Here is a 14293-nt window from a genome sequence, read left to right as displayed (position 1 = left end):
AACTATATGTTGACATGATAAAAAAGATTGACTCTACATGTGTCATCAATGGAGAAGTTTAGCCTGTTAACATTTTATTTGTTGAGATCTCACTGTTCATATATATAATCATTTAAACATTTTCTTTATTCGCCAGTGATAATAATGATGATAATAATAATAACAAATCACCAAAAAATAAAAGCACATATTTTCCTTGTTTATTTATTTTTGTGCTATTTGCTTTAGAACTACTTTACTTGGATTATGTTCTTGTAAATTATTGTATTTATTCATATATTGGTTTTAAAACAAAGTTTAAGTGGTTAGAAAGGAATGGAGCCAAAAAAGTAATTTAGGGGTCACAATGTAAATAGACTTAAATTATGGGTTTGAACTGTATATGGTTTAGACTTTAAAAAATAATATTACTAGCCTACGTTATTAGTAAAAATTTAAGTTTTAACAACACAAAAGAATTATTGGTCAAACTATAATAATATGTATTATATTTTTTTAAAGAACATTTAGATAATTTTTTTTTTGGACGTCATACAAATTCTATTTTCTAATGATTATAAAAATACAATTAGCAATGTTAAAAGAATGTATTTTTTTTAGCCACATTGAAGCAGCTTTCAAAAAATATATTCATATTAGAAAAGCACTAATAAGTAATAAAAAACCATTAAATAAATAAACTAAAAACAAACAAATACAAATGAAATACCAAAATTTTAATAAATACTAAATATTAGAAAAATGCTTGCATAAAATTGTGATGCATATAGATGTGATAATACTTTTTTTAGATAAGATAATATCTTTTTAGTATAAAATAACACCTTAACTAGGGGGCCAAATACCTATTTATAGATTATTTTCTTACTTTCAAAAAAAAAAAAAAAACATTATATACAATAAAAAAAATCAAAAAGTTTAGAAAAATATTATTTTTTATTACTGATAAATGATTATCGATTGGATTTATATGAAAAATGCCAATTTAAATAGTTAAAATTAAATAAATCATTTTTAAAATTTTAGTATAAAAAAATAAAAAAAATTAAATATTTTAATTAAAATTTATAAAAATGAATTGATGATTATTACTATTAATGATAAATGGCAAAACCCAAAATCTTAAGGGGCATGACACCTGAGACCAAAGAGTTGCTCTGACAAAGTGGGTGGACCAGCTTTAATAATAATGTCATACGTTTTGTTCGTCTCCAAATTTCTGCAGATTAATTAATTTTGGTTTCTATGTAAAAAGTGATGTTACTTCTTCTTTTCCTGTTTTCATTTTCAAAACTATGATATGATTTGGTGTAATGAAACTCCTTATTAAGAGAAAATCAAAATCTTTACTCACTTTTTGCATGGATGGTTTTGTTAATTTCATACAAGTTTATCGCGTTTCCATCTTTATATGAAAGGTAATCAAGGAGCAGCAAGAAAGACTTTAATATACAAAGAAAATGACGGTATATGACCTGATAATTATAAAGAAAATTATAATTTTACATATACAAGAAACGGTATACGTATATACTAAGAAATAGCACGTTTCACAGCGTGTGCTTGCATAATGCACGGCACGTTTTTGAAAAGTATGTTTGAATATCCTTGATTTTCTTTTATTGAAAAGTATGTTTGAATATCCTTGATTTTCTTTTATTTCTTTATGTCTCATAATAAGTGGTAATTTAAACAGAATAACTACGGGACATCAAATTGTTTTATCAAATGGCATATGCTATTAATATTATATTAATAGTGAAATATTAATACGATTTAAATATTAATAAGTGAATTAAACAAACAACTTGTAAAGACTTTTTTTTTATATAAATTAAAAAGGGTAGAAGGATAGAGATCCACGTATTTCTGTAATCTCAAAGTAGTGGACCAACATCCACAAGCATCATTTAGCATTAATCTGCATATTTATAGTAAATTTTGTATTCAAAATTTGATATTAAAATCTTTTTTTCCATATTATCAAAAATATATATATATTTATAATTTTATAGGTATGATTAAGTCTTTAACTAGGAGATGACAGGGCTTCAGCCTCTACCAGCTTATTCGTCAAAGTTTAAATTTTTTACCAACATATTTGCCAGCATGAGTTATTCAAAAGACTACTTAGTTGTAATAATTCTGCATTGATAGTTTCGGCTATATATGGATCCCCTTTTGAGGTTTTTTTCTTTGATAAAGTCTTCTCTTTATATATTCACCAAAAAAAAAAAAAAAAGTCTTCTCTCTATACATTTTTGATAGGACCATTACCTTCCTTCATCATCTACCACTTTTCCAATTTGGTTTGTGCTTCTATATACATACATTTTTTTTTATAGCACTGTATATATAATGGGGGACTATTGTGTGAATGTGTGTGTGTGTGTATATATATATATATATAATTTACCCAAAAAAAAAAATATATATATATATATATATATACACACACAAATATTGGTCCCCTGATCTCGATTGCGATACATTTGGGACAGTTTGGTTTGTTTTAATTATTGATCTTTTGGTTTGTTACTGTAGAGACTAGAGGGTACTAGCTAGAGTGTATAGATCTCCTCAATCCATTCCCAGTCTACAAAGAGTACTAATTTTTAATTTTCTCCTTAAATGCATTAACTAATTAATCTAAAATATTATTAAGTAAAATTGATTTAGTTGATATATTTTTTTACATTGATCATCATAAAGTTGTAGATTTGAAATACGTTTTTTAAGGAATTGTTGTAATAACTAATTTGAAATATTTAAGCAAGTTTAGAAGATTAATCAACGTGGGTAACTTGTACCAAACAAACTGAATAAACAAAACCTTATTTTGTACGTCTTTTTAGCTTGACCCAAAAAATAAATAAATAAATAAATAATCAAATCCCTTGCCTCCTTTTACCCTGGCTAGCTCAAATTTCAATCAAGCACCTAATCGGAACTGTATAAATAACAAGCATATGGATAGCTACACGTCACCCATATGTTCACTAGTTTGGTTCTCTTTTTATCTTCTTTAAAAATTATCAAATTTTGGATTCCAAATACATAATAACATGCTCTAAAGATAAACAAATTAAAATATATGTATATTAACTGTTATAAATATTTTATATATAACCTAATAAATTTTTAAAGAGCAAATTAAGTTATGAGTTTTATTATTTATCAATGAATCATTGATAACGATTAATAATTTATGTGATAAACTGTAATTAAGATATTTAATTTTATTATTATTTTTTTAAAAATTTTATGTAAGTTTTACTAATGATCTTTCATTATATTAATAAATAACATTTTTATTAAGTTTTTTGTACGGCCGTGTAAAGTAGTTATAATCTTTAGATAAATGAGAGAGAGAGATAGAGTTCCAGTAGTCTAATTTACTCAAAAACGTTTTATTTACACACTTGTCATTCACAAATAATAATAGATGAGCTCACAGCCTTAAGGCTTAGCTCACTCTAATACGTACATAACAGCCACACAGCTATAACAAATCCTAACAGCTATACGTAAGGTACGTGCAAGCCTAACAACTTAACCATTCCGCAAATCTTCATCCTTGGTTAGCCCATTACTGCTATGTAGATGATGACGTCATTGATCAATGTAGCTCGACACTCTTCGTACAAAAATATTAAAGATGTATATTCGCATATTGTCCTCACTTTCTAACAACTTAAAATTTTAAGAGTCGGGCTTAGAGATCTATGAAGTTCTGGGTTTGAGTCTCATTATTTCATATTAAATGTTAAATAAATGTGTGGAAAAACCATATTGTTCTTTTTAACAATTTATGCTTTTCATGAGACTTTCATCTGGCACGGCTCCTAAGTGATAAAAGAAAGAAGAACAGCATTCAACAAAGAAATGGAGTTTAAAATGTTGAGAGGTGCATATCATTGCAGGTACTAATGCATGTAATTCCCACTAATCTCAGAAAGAATGTAATAGTCATCTTTAACCATAAACTAATATATAATGCGCCCACTGATCACAGTAATTAATAACATAATTAACGAGTAATATATTAAATTTTCATCTTCGGTTTGCTTACCCACTTGACCAGTTCAAATATTTATTTATCAATCTACGTATACGTTTAAACTTAGCGTACTCTTCAACCCAATTTATTATAAAGGGTCTCTAACCTTCAATCTGAGTTTAAGCAAAACTAAATAAATTAAATCAAACCAAGGACAAAAATTTTCTCCTTTCAAACAACAAAAATCTCTGCATTCATATCTTCCTCCTCTCATCTCCCATTTTTCCAATTTGGCTTGTGCTTCTGTTTATATACGTAATGGTCCCCCATCTAATATTTATGCACATTATAAATGCTTTTATTCTGTTTCATATTTATGGACCTTTCACTGGTATTAAAAATATTGGTCACCCATTCTATCAATTTGCCTCTTAAATGCTATTAATAATGATATCGGTGCTAATGTTTACCAAATTTTTTTTTACCAAATCATATAAGTAGCAATAATACTAGCGTTACCAAAATATTTATAAAATTTGGAGTTATCAAAATATTTATTAAATGATGTGGTAAATAATATGATAATATTTAATTAATTTAATTTTTAAATTCATTTATCCATTTAAGAATTCATGTTATCATGTCAATATTATAATTTAATATGTTAATCAATAATATTTTAATACGTATCATTTGATAAATAAATTTAGTAAACATTTTTATATTTGTAGAATTATTTTATAAATAATATAAAAGTGTTTGAAAAATTTATAGATAAATAAACTCTTTAATAAAATAAGTAAAATTTAATAACCCAATTATTAAATTATCATTTAACCTATCATCTAATGCATTAATAACATAAACAAATTTGATAATATAAATTAGGGTTTAAGTTTCATTAAAAAAAAAAAAAAGGAAAGAAAGAAACACTAGGGCTTGAGTTTTCAAATGATCTATAAAATGATTTTGTTTCTTTTTTATGTTTTCCAATCTCAAAAATGGACATATTTGTTTTTTTTTTTAAAATAATAATAATAAATTAAAAAAAATACATGTTTGAATAATAATCTAAACATTTTTAAAACTGTACGACATAAGTAACCAAACATAGAAATTATAGTGCAGTACCTCTTATGTTACGTTGTCATGTTATCATGTCAGATCAAAATGTGTGGTCGTGTCAAGTGGTAATTGAACTTTTTATACTCTAATTCAATGTGTGTGATTCACATGGATTACAAGTATCAATGATACCAGAAGTTTTCCATTTCCCAAACAGATAATAGTCAAGCTAATAAAATAATATATACTGCACGTTTTTGGTGTTATCCCTTTTTTTTTTTTTTTTTTCTTTTTTGGTATGTCTGCTTAATTACTTTCCCACGTGTATAATTCAAAACATTACTGATCAACGCGTATAAAACTTCGGCCTAGTACTCTTCTACTTCCCAACAACGTCTTAATAAAAGCTCTCAAACCCCTCCAATAACCAAAACTAAACCCAATATCATTTTCTTTGTTTTTTTTTGCTCCTTTTAAACAACAACAAATTTCTGTTTATTAATTAATATCCATATATCTTTTCTTCTCTACCTGGCGAACCCAGTACCAATTAACACAATGACTACATTTACTTCGAACGGCTCTCACCCACCTAATAAAGAACTCCCACTGAAACTCATCCCCGGTAGCTATGGCTTCTCCTTCTTTGGCCCTTTGAAAGACCGTTTGGACTACTTCTATTTCCAAGGTCAGGATGACTTCTTCCACAACAGAATGCGGAAGTTCCACTCCACCATCTTCCGAACCAACATGCCTCCTGGTCCGTTCATCTCTTCCGACTCTAAGGTCGTCGTCCTCCTTGATGCCGTCAGCTTCCCCATCCTCTTCGACAACTCGAAGGTCGAGAAACGCAACGTCCTCGACGGCACTTACATGCCTTCCACCGCCTTAACCGGCGGCTACAGAGTTTGCGCTTTTCTTGACCCTTCCGAGCCCAACCACGGTGCTCTTAAAAGCTTCTTTCTCTCTTTCTTGGCTTCCAAGAAACAAATATTCATCCCTCTCTTCCGGAACTGCTTATCGGAGCTTTTCACCAACCTGGAGGATCAATTATCCCGTAAGAAAGAAGCCCAATTCAACAGCTTAAGCGACAATATGTCGCTCCGGTTCATGTTCGAGCTTCTCTGCGACGAAAAGCCGCCGTCGGATACGAAACTGAGTTCCGACGGAGCAGCCCTTTTCGACAAATGGTTGTTCATCCAACTCGCTCCGTTGACAACCCTAGGATTACCAAAGTTCTTCAGCTTGTTCGAAGATCTTTTGCTTCACACTGTTCCATTACCGTCTTTTTTAGTCAAACCGGCTTATAACAAGCTCTACAAGGCCTTCTACACGTCGGCGGCTTCGCTTTTAGACGAAGCCGAACGTTGGGGGATCAACAGAGAAGAAGCTTGCCATAACTTGGTATTTATTGCAGGTTTCAATGCTTATGGAGGAATGAAGGTTTTGTTTCCCACGTTGATCAAGTGGGTTGGATTAGCAGGAGAGGTTTTACACCGCCAGCTGGCTGATGAAATCAGGACCGTTGTCAAAGAAGAAGGTGGGGTCACTCTCGCTTCTTTGGAAAAGATGAGTTTGACCAAGTCAGTGGTTTATGAGGCACTGAGAATTGAACCTCCTGTCCCCTTCCAGTACGGCAAGGCTAAGGATGATCTGGTGGTGCAAAATCATGATGCTAAATTTGTGATCAAGAAGGGGGAGATGATCTTTGGATATCAGCCGTTCGCTACTAAAGATCCAATGGTGTTTGAGAAGCCTGAGGAGTTTGTGGGCCATAGGTTTGTGGGGAAAGGACAGAGGCTGTTGAAGTACGTTTACTGGTCAAATGGCCGTGAAACGGAAAGTCCTTCTTGGGACGATAAGCAGTGTCCAGGAAAGGATCTGGTGGTGCTTGTATCTAGGTTAATGTTGGTGGAGCTTTTCCTGCGTTATGACACGTTCACTGTTGAGGTTGGGAAATTACCGTTTGGATCCTCTGTGACCATCAAATCGTTGACCAAAGCCACCACCACCGTCTGATGATGATTTAAGATTGTAAGAATAGAACCAATCTTAATCTTGAATATATATGTATATATATATATATGGTTGTGCTAGTAATGGTCGTTCTCGAATCTTTTTTTTTTTTAATATTATTTTAGTTTCACCTTTTTTTGTTTTTCTTTTTTTTTTTTTGGGTAAACATTATATTAGTTTTAGCGATAAATTAAAAAAAAAAATTGTATTAATATATTACCTACTTTTTAAGGTGATATTATTGTGTTTTCACTAAAGCGATAGATTGGTCAAAGCATAATGATTCCTTTGAAAGGGCACTATGTAATATTTCTTGTTCTTGATGAATTTAGTTGGTTTATTTTCTTCAATAATCTGTTAAAAAGTAAATCTAATCTGTAATTTGGGCAAGAAGGCAACTTCACATGGAAGAAAATGTTTTTGATTGGTTACTTAGCATGGAAAAAACCTGTAATTGGCCAATGTTTATTGGCTTTTGTTATTTAGTGTTTTTGAACTGTTACTTGGTAGTTAGTATGGTGGTAATTTTGTAACATAGCTGTAACAATTTTAGCTAGATGTGTCAGCAGTTTACTATCATATATGTTTGACACGTAGCTTTAAACATTAATACATAATAGCTTTTTTTTTTTTTTAAAATAAATTGGGAAGGAAGAATTTTAGCATCGAATCTTGAATCACCAACATATAATAGCTTAATTTCTGCCATTAGAAGACTATAAATATGCATGGCCTCTTGATTGTAAGGAAACATTCCAAAGGAATCGACATTATATCAATTGCCTACTCGTCATGCCTACGTTCTTTATTTTATATTCAATTGCTTGCTTTAATTAATTTAAACTGCACTCTTTGCTTTAGCCATTTTAAATATAAAACAACATAATCAAAAGAAATACCTAGCAAAAACTGTTCATGGGTGTGACAGGATAATTATGCCACGCAGTGGATGAACTTCGTTTCTCACATTCTTTACATGCTCAAATTTGAATGCTCTTGTTTTTTTTTTTTTTTTAGTTTGTTCAAAAATGAATGCTATTGAGGGTTTTAGAAAATTACTGTATATATATATATATATATACACGCGAGTATATATATATATATACTTTTTTAAATTATAATGTTCATCTATAACTCTAAATTACTATAAATCAATATAAAATTAGAAAATTGAAATTTAATTTTCTGGGATGGTATGAATAAGTAATTAATTTGTAAATAGCATTGTGCTTTTTTAAGTTTTTAAAAGTGAAAGTTTGATAAAGATTGCAATTTTAAGCCAATTTTAATTAATTTCTAGCGATTAGGTACATATTACATATACTCATAGATTTGTATAAGTAGTTGTACCATTGATAATACGTTTCCCCATCTAAGATTTGATCCTTAATCTAGGTAAAATATTCCCACTCCCTTTATATAAAAAAAATAAAAAAAATAAAAAAAAGAAAAAATAAAAAATAAAAAAGAAGAAAGGGTACACACATGTTCGTATATATATTCAAGAAAAGAAAAGTTATTAAGGATTAAGTACATGACGTGCAACTCACATGCTAGCTCGTCATTGCTTGGTTTTACATGATAAGAAGGTATGGTAAGGGGGCCGCAGGTGGCTTTCCGAAGTGATGTATGTTGGTAAGTTTGGCTGTATGGCTTAATACATTTGAACTTCGTTTCTCACATTCTTTACATGTTCAAAATTGGAGGCTTTTTTTTTGGGTTCGTTCAATGAATGCTATGGAGTGGTTTTAAAAAATTACATATATCCTTTTTTTTAACTTTTGGGGTTCCTCTATAATTCCAAATTACTGTAAATTAATATAAAATTGGAAAGCCGGAGTTTAATTTACTGGGATGGTATAAATAATTAATTAATTTGTGAATAGCATGGTGTTTTTTTTTCTTTTTTTTTAAGTTTTTAAAAGTGAAAGTTTGATAAAGGTCGCAACTTTAAGCCCTTTTTAATTAACTTCTGGAGATTAAATACATATTACACATACTCATAAATTTAGGTCCGTGGTTGCACAATTGATAATACACCTTACAATTAAAGGTTTAATCCTTAATCTAGATTTACAAGGGTTTTTTTTTTTTTTTTTTTAAAGTATATGTAGCACATGTTCTTATATATATTCAAGAAAAGAAAAGATTTTAAGGGTTAAGTACATGACGTGCAACTCACATGCTAGCTTGTCATGGCTTGGTTTTATATATATGATGAGAAAGTATGGTATGGGAGGCCCGAGTTGGCTTTCCAAAGTGATGTATTCTGATAAGTTTGGCTGTATGTCTTAAATAGATTAGATTCCCTTTGTTTTTCGCCGGGCGGTGGGGGGGGGGGGGGGGGGGGGGGGGGGGAGATGGATGGTGTGTGGGAGGTGGAAAATCTGCATGCATATTATGAATCAGGCAATTAAGCATATGACTATGACAAAGAAACTTCAAATATTTTAGTTGAGATGTTTTTAAGGAGATTTTCAAATTCAAAATTTAAAATTATCCATTTAAATTTTTCCAAAACATAGTTGAGGCTTGAGACATTACGTACACAATCAATCATTTTTATAATTACGAGTTAATATTTTGTTTAACCAAAGTCAATAAGAATGTCTCAGATGAATATACTTTTCCTCTTTTTTCAATGTACGGATCAAGATGAAATAAACTCTTCTTATTTAGGTTAGATAGACTTTTATAAATATTTGGAAACCTACCTTCACAACACGAAAATTCCCAGGATCAATATTATAAAAGATATACGCTTATCAAGTTACGTACTCTAATTAGTTTTGAACGGGATCTAATATTGAATCGAATTAGAAATTATATTATTCATTTTAAATCAATTATTTATTTTATCTTTTAAATTATTATTATTATTATTTTTTGTTTTTGTTTTCATTTTTCTTGTTTAGAACTGGTTCTTATGTTTTAATTATTTCAATTGTAGATCTACAAGGCTATAATAACTGAATTTGTTGAGATGATATAGATCTTATCCCCTTATCCAGTGATATCTTTTTTTTTTTTTTTTGGTAAGTTTTATAAGCTTAGAGGTAATTATCGATGGATTGTGGGTAATTTATATTTGTCCAATTTTTTCAAAGCAAATTACCACAATTCAATCCGACAACTTCGATAATTTGTGTTTCCACAAAAAACATACTAAATATAACTTTATTAATAATCCTGAACAAAAGAATCCACAAAAGGTTTGGAAAAATGAGAAAATTACAAATAAAGTTTATTAACAATGGTCCATTAGTAATTACTGACGAAAATCGTCGGTAATCCAATATTGGTTTCCATATACTTGCTAGAAAAATTACCGACAATTTTTATTGGTAATTACCGATGGGCTGTCAGTAATTTATATTCGTCCAATTTTTTTAAAGCAGATTACCACAATTCAATCTGACAACTTTGATAATATGTGTTTCCACAAAAAATATACTAAATATAAGTTTACATCACTAAACTTAGCAATGTTACAAATACCGATGAAAACCGTCAGTAATCCAATATTGGTCTCCATGTACTTGCTGGAAAAATTACCGACGATTTTCATCGGTACTTACCAATGGGGCATCAATAATTTACCTTTGTCCAATTTTTTCAAAGCAAATCACCACAATTCAATTCAACAATTTCGATAATGTTTGTTTCTACCAAAAACATACTAAATATAAATTTATTAATGATCATGAATAGCAGAACCCATAAAAGGTTTGGAAAAAATGAGAAAATTAGAGACAAAATTTATGACCGATGGCACATCAGTAATTACCGATGAATACAATCGGTAATTTTTTGAGCAACTACATGGAAACCTATATTGGATTACCGACGGTTTTCAAAAGTAAAATATAACTCACCCATATACCTATGAAAATAATTAAAATTACAATCAATAGTATTTTTTATATTAAAAAGCTTATCAAAGGATATGGTAAAAATGATGTCTTATTATTTTATTGATTGACAAATATATATATATATATATAATTTAGATATGTATAGATGAATTATTTAAAAGATAAATGTAACTAAATGCACAAATGAAAAAAAATAAAACTGTATCGTTTGACAAATTATTTGGTAAAATTTTTCATGCATCTAGTATTATTATATAATATTAGTTGAAATAAATTGGTATTTGTAACATTGCTAAGTTTAGTGATGTAAAATATATATAGTTTGATAAGGAAATATTTACTAGTGACATGATTAACATGTGAATATATATTTTCTAATGCTTGAGTTAATGAAGGTAAGAGTTTTGGATTTCATGAATTGTTTGTGATAATTTTACTCTCATTATTCTAATTAACGGTAAGAATAAAAACGGTGTAAAATTTAATTTATAAAGATAAACTTAGTCTTCAAATATAACTATTTTTTGGCTTTGGAGTGATCTACAAGTATAGCATACCCCAAGATGTAAAATTTTTCGTCACGGTATTTAATGTGAGTTATATTTAATACCTCTCTGATCTCTATAGACAGCTGAACTGACATAAGCATGGGTCACATTTTAGGTATTGGAACCTAGGTGATCGTCTAGGTACATATTTTGGATTTTATTCATTTTGCCTCTCTCATAATTCATACCTGGTCTCATCCTAACCAGAGGTTGTTTTACCTTTTATGATATTTTGGACTATATACGTACCCTTACTACGCGTGTTGATTAACAATTTATATGTATACTCTTCCTCCATTTTTGCACTTCATAATCTTTTCGTTGAGAGGATGAACCATGTATGAATATGTGAAAAACTATGACCTCTACAATTTTATTGAAAACTACATCAATATCATATATATATATATATATATATATATATGTTTAAATTAGTAGTCAATTTTCGAAACAAATCAGCATTGGAAAAGAAGAATGAATAAAGGTCTTATTTTTATAAAGTTTCAACAAATGAGTTTTAGCCACGTTAACATGGCCTTTACTGGTTCCTTAGAGTTGGAGGTAAAGGTCTTTCTGAAAACCTACTATTCAAAACTTAGCACCGTGTGCAACTTCAATAAAGAAAAAGAAGGGTTACAGTTTAAAGTTGGCACGAGAGCCAGCTATTAATATAGAATTCATGAACTATTCATTTTACAATTTCGGAAATTGATACAGATTCTCTGTATCTGCCGGTTCAATTAAAAGTTGTGATTTTTTAAACGCAAAAAATGTTACTGCCTTCCATGTCAACCAATCAAAGAAAACTTTATGGGGTTGTATATATTATATAAATAGATAAAATGGATAGCTGTTTTTGCTAAGAACTAGAACTGGACAAAACAGTCAATCGCTGTGGAATCCGAATCCCCAACCAGAACATCAAACCCTCCTCTCTGCTACAAATTCCGATGCCAAAATCAGAAGCAAATACCGCAGAGATGGGCGGGAAGCTTTGGATTATTATTGCAACAAATTGCTCCCGATGACCAACCGGCCAAGGCTGAGTCCAGACAGGTCTTATATGTAACGTCAGTTTTCAGTTTTCAACATGTGCTGCTTTGAAACCCATCTTGCTGTTTTCTGTTTTAATATTACAGCTTTTCAGTATCAAAAGTAAGATAAAAGGACATGTACGTCTTTTAAAAAAAAATTTAAGGTAGAATTAATATTAAAGGGTAAAAAAAAAACTTTCACGAATTGGTGGATATATTTCCTCAAGCCTCTTTCGAGAAGGACAATGGGCCATATTTCCCTAAAACAAAACAAAGGAAAAACGCAGAGGATTCTAATACTATTTTTCTTACATGATATTTGCAGTTGTTCACTAGAAGTGGGCGAATCAATTCAAAAATAGGGCCTTGTCTCATTAACAGAGGATTCATTGGTATGAGGTTCACATCGGCTACCGAGACACCCACACAATAAGGAATTTAAGGTAGCCCAACGTATTCTGGGCATAGGGTCACATAGGCACCAACACTTCCAAATCACACAACTAATGAAACACTTTTTATTCTCTCTTTTGTCTCCCATGGATGGGTAAATAGAAAAAGGGAAGAAAAAGAAATCCTCCACTTGCATCAACATTGAATTTGTAATACAACTTGTACAAAATATTTGTGTACACAGATATAAGCATTTTATGAGACATGTTAACTTTGGCATCTTTATTGCCCTTTTGTTTTTTGACACAGGAAAAATTGAATTTGAAACCATTGTTCAAAAAGAAAAAAAAAGAAAAAATAAATTTCTTTGAAATGACTCCACAAAGACCATATATTATGCTTTCCTTGAATTCTCTTTCTACCATGTGGAAAAAAATATCCAACTCAATAAATTTGCTGTAAAAAACAGCCAACTCAATAAGTTTGCTATAAAAAAAAAGGTCATATAAAAAATTTACATGCCTATCTCGAAAAGGATAGACTTTTAAGAATAAACTTATAAATTTTTTTTTTTTTATAAACTTATTTTTAAAGGATAGACATATAAATTTTAAGATGCCACATAGTAAATCCATCCAACTCAATTTTTGGTTTTGTATTATAGATATCTTATTTTAATTTAGATGACTTACAAAACTACCATGAATTGATTTTTTACGAACACCAATTTAATGCCCGCTCAAAATCTATTTTAACGATTCAAGTTATGATTTATGAAACTTTGGTATAGTTGACACAAAGTAGAAAAGACGTGTATTGAAAAATTAAAGTATTCTTTAGATAAGTAAATTTAAAGTGATAAAAAAAAAGTTTACCCAAATTTTGGTATTTCTAATAATTTGACATTATTTTAATGATTTTATATTTAAAAAAATATAGAATAATATCAATTTAACATAAATAAATACATAATTGATTGATAACTAGAACCCTAACTAGATATCCTATTTTAGTTAGATAATGAAATAATTATAAAATAACATATTTATGAATAACTATAACGAAACAAAAGGGTTTTTTTTTTTTTTCTTTTCTTTTTCTTTTGGGACTATAAAGGCAGGAAAAGGTTGATGTGGTGGGTAATTTGGCATGTCCACGTAGCCAGCTCTAATTTTACCCTGCTTGCATTATTTAAGATAAGATCACAGCAAAAGAAATACACTTTTGTATCCATAATCCATAAAATAACAAAAGCATATCTATTCTAATCAGCCAACTCTACAACAAGCACCAACCAGAAAAAAGAAAAAAAGTAATTTTAAATAAATTAAAAAAAAAAAAAAAAGCCCCGTGGAAATCCCG

General features: G+C 29.6%; 1 protein-coding gene across 1 annotated transcript; it reads left to right on the top strand.

Annotated features, from left to right (window-relative positions):
* Positions 1-5447: 5447 nt before the first annotated feature.
* Positions 5448-7338, top strand: LOC107433928 (allene oxide synthase 3). Its single transcript, XM_016045327.4, has one exon. It carries the CDS (start codon positions 5624-5626, stop codon positions 7082-7084), a length of 1461 nt encoding a protein of 486 aa, XP_015900813.3. The 5' UTR covers positions 5448-5623; the 3' UTR covers positions 7085-7338.
* Positions 7339-14293: the final 6955 nt, after the last annotated feature.

The sequence above is a fragment of the Ziziphus jujuba genome, chromosome 9 (genome assembly GCF_031755915.1).
Source record: "Ziziphus jujuba cultivar Dongzao chromosome 9, ASM3175591v1".
NCBI lineage: Eukaryota > Viridiplantae > Streptophyta > Magnoliopsida > Rosales > Rhamnaceae > Ziziphus > Ziziphus jujuba.
Note: the sequence above shows the minus strand (reverse complement) of the source record. Positions and strands in the feature narration are given on the sequence as shown.

What these genes read in the sequence shown, in the direction of transcription:
- LOC107433928 (XM_016045327.4), top strand. Translation starts at nt 5,624, where the DNA reads ATGACTACATTTACTTCGAACGGCTCTCACCCACCTAATAAAGAACTC.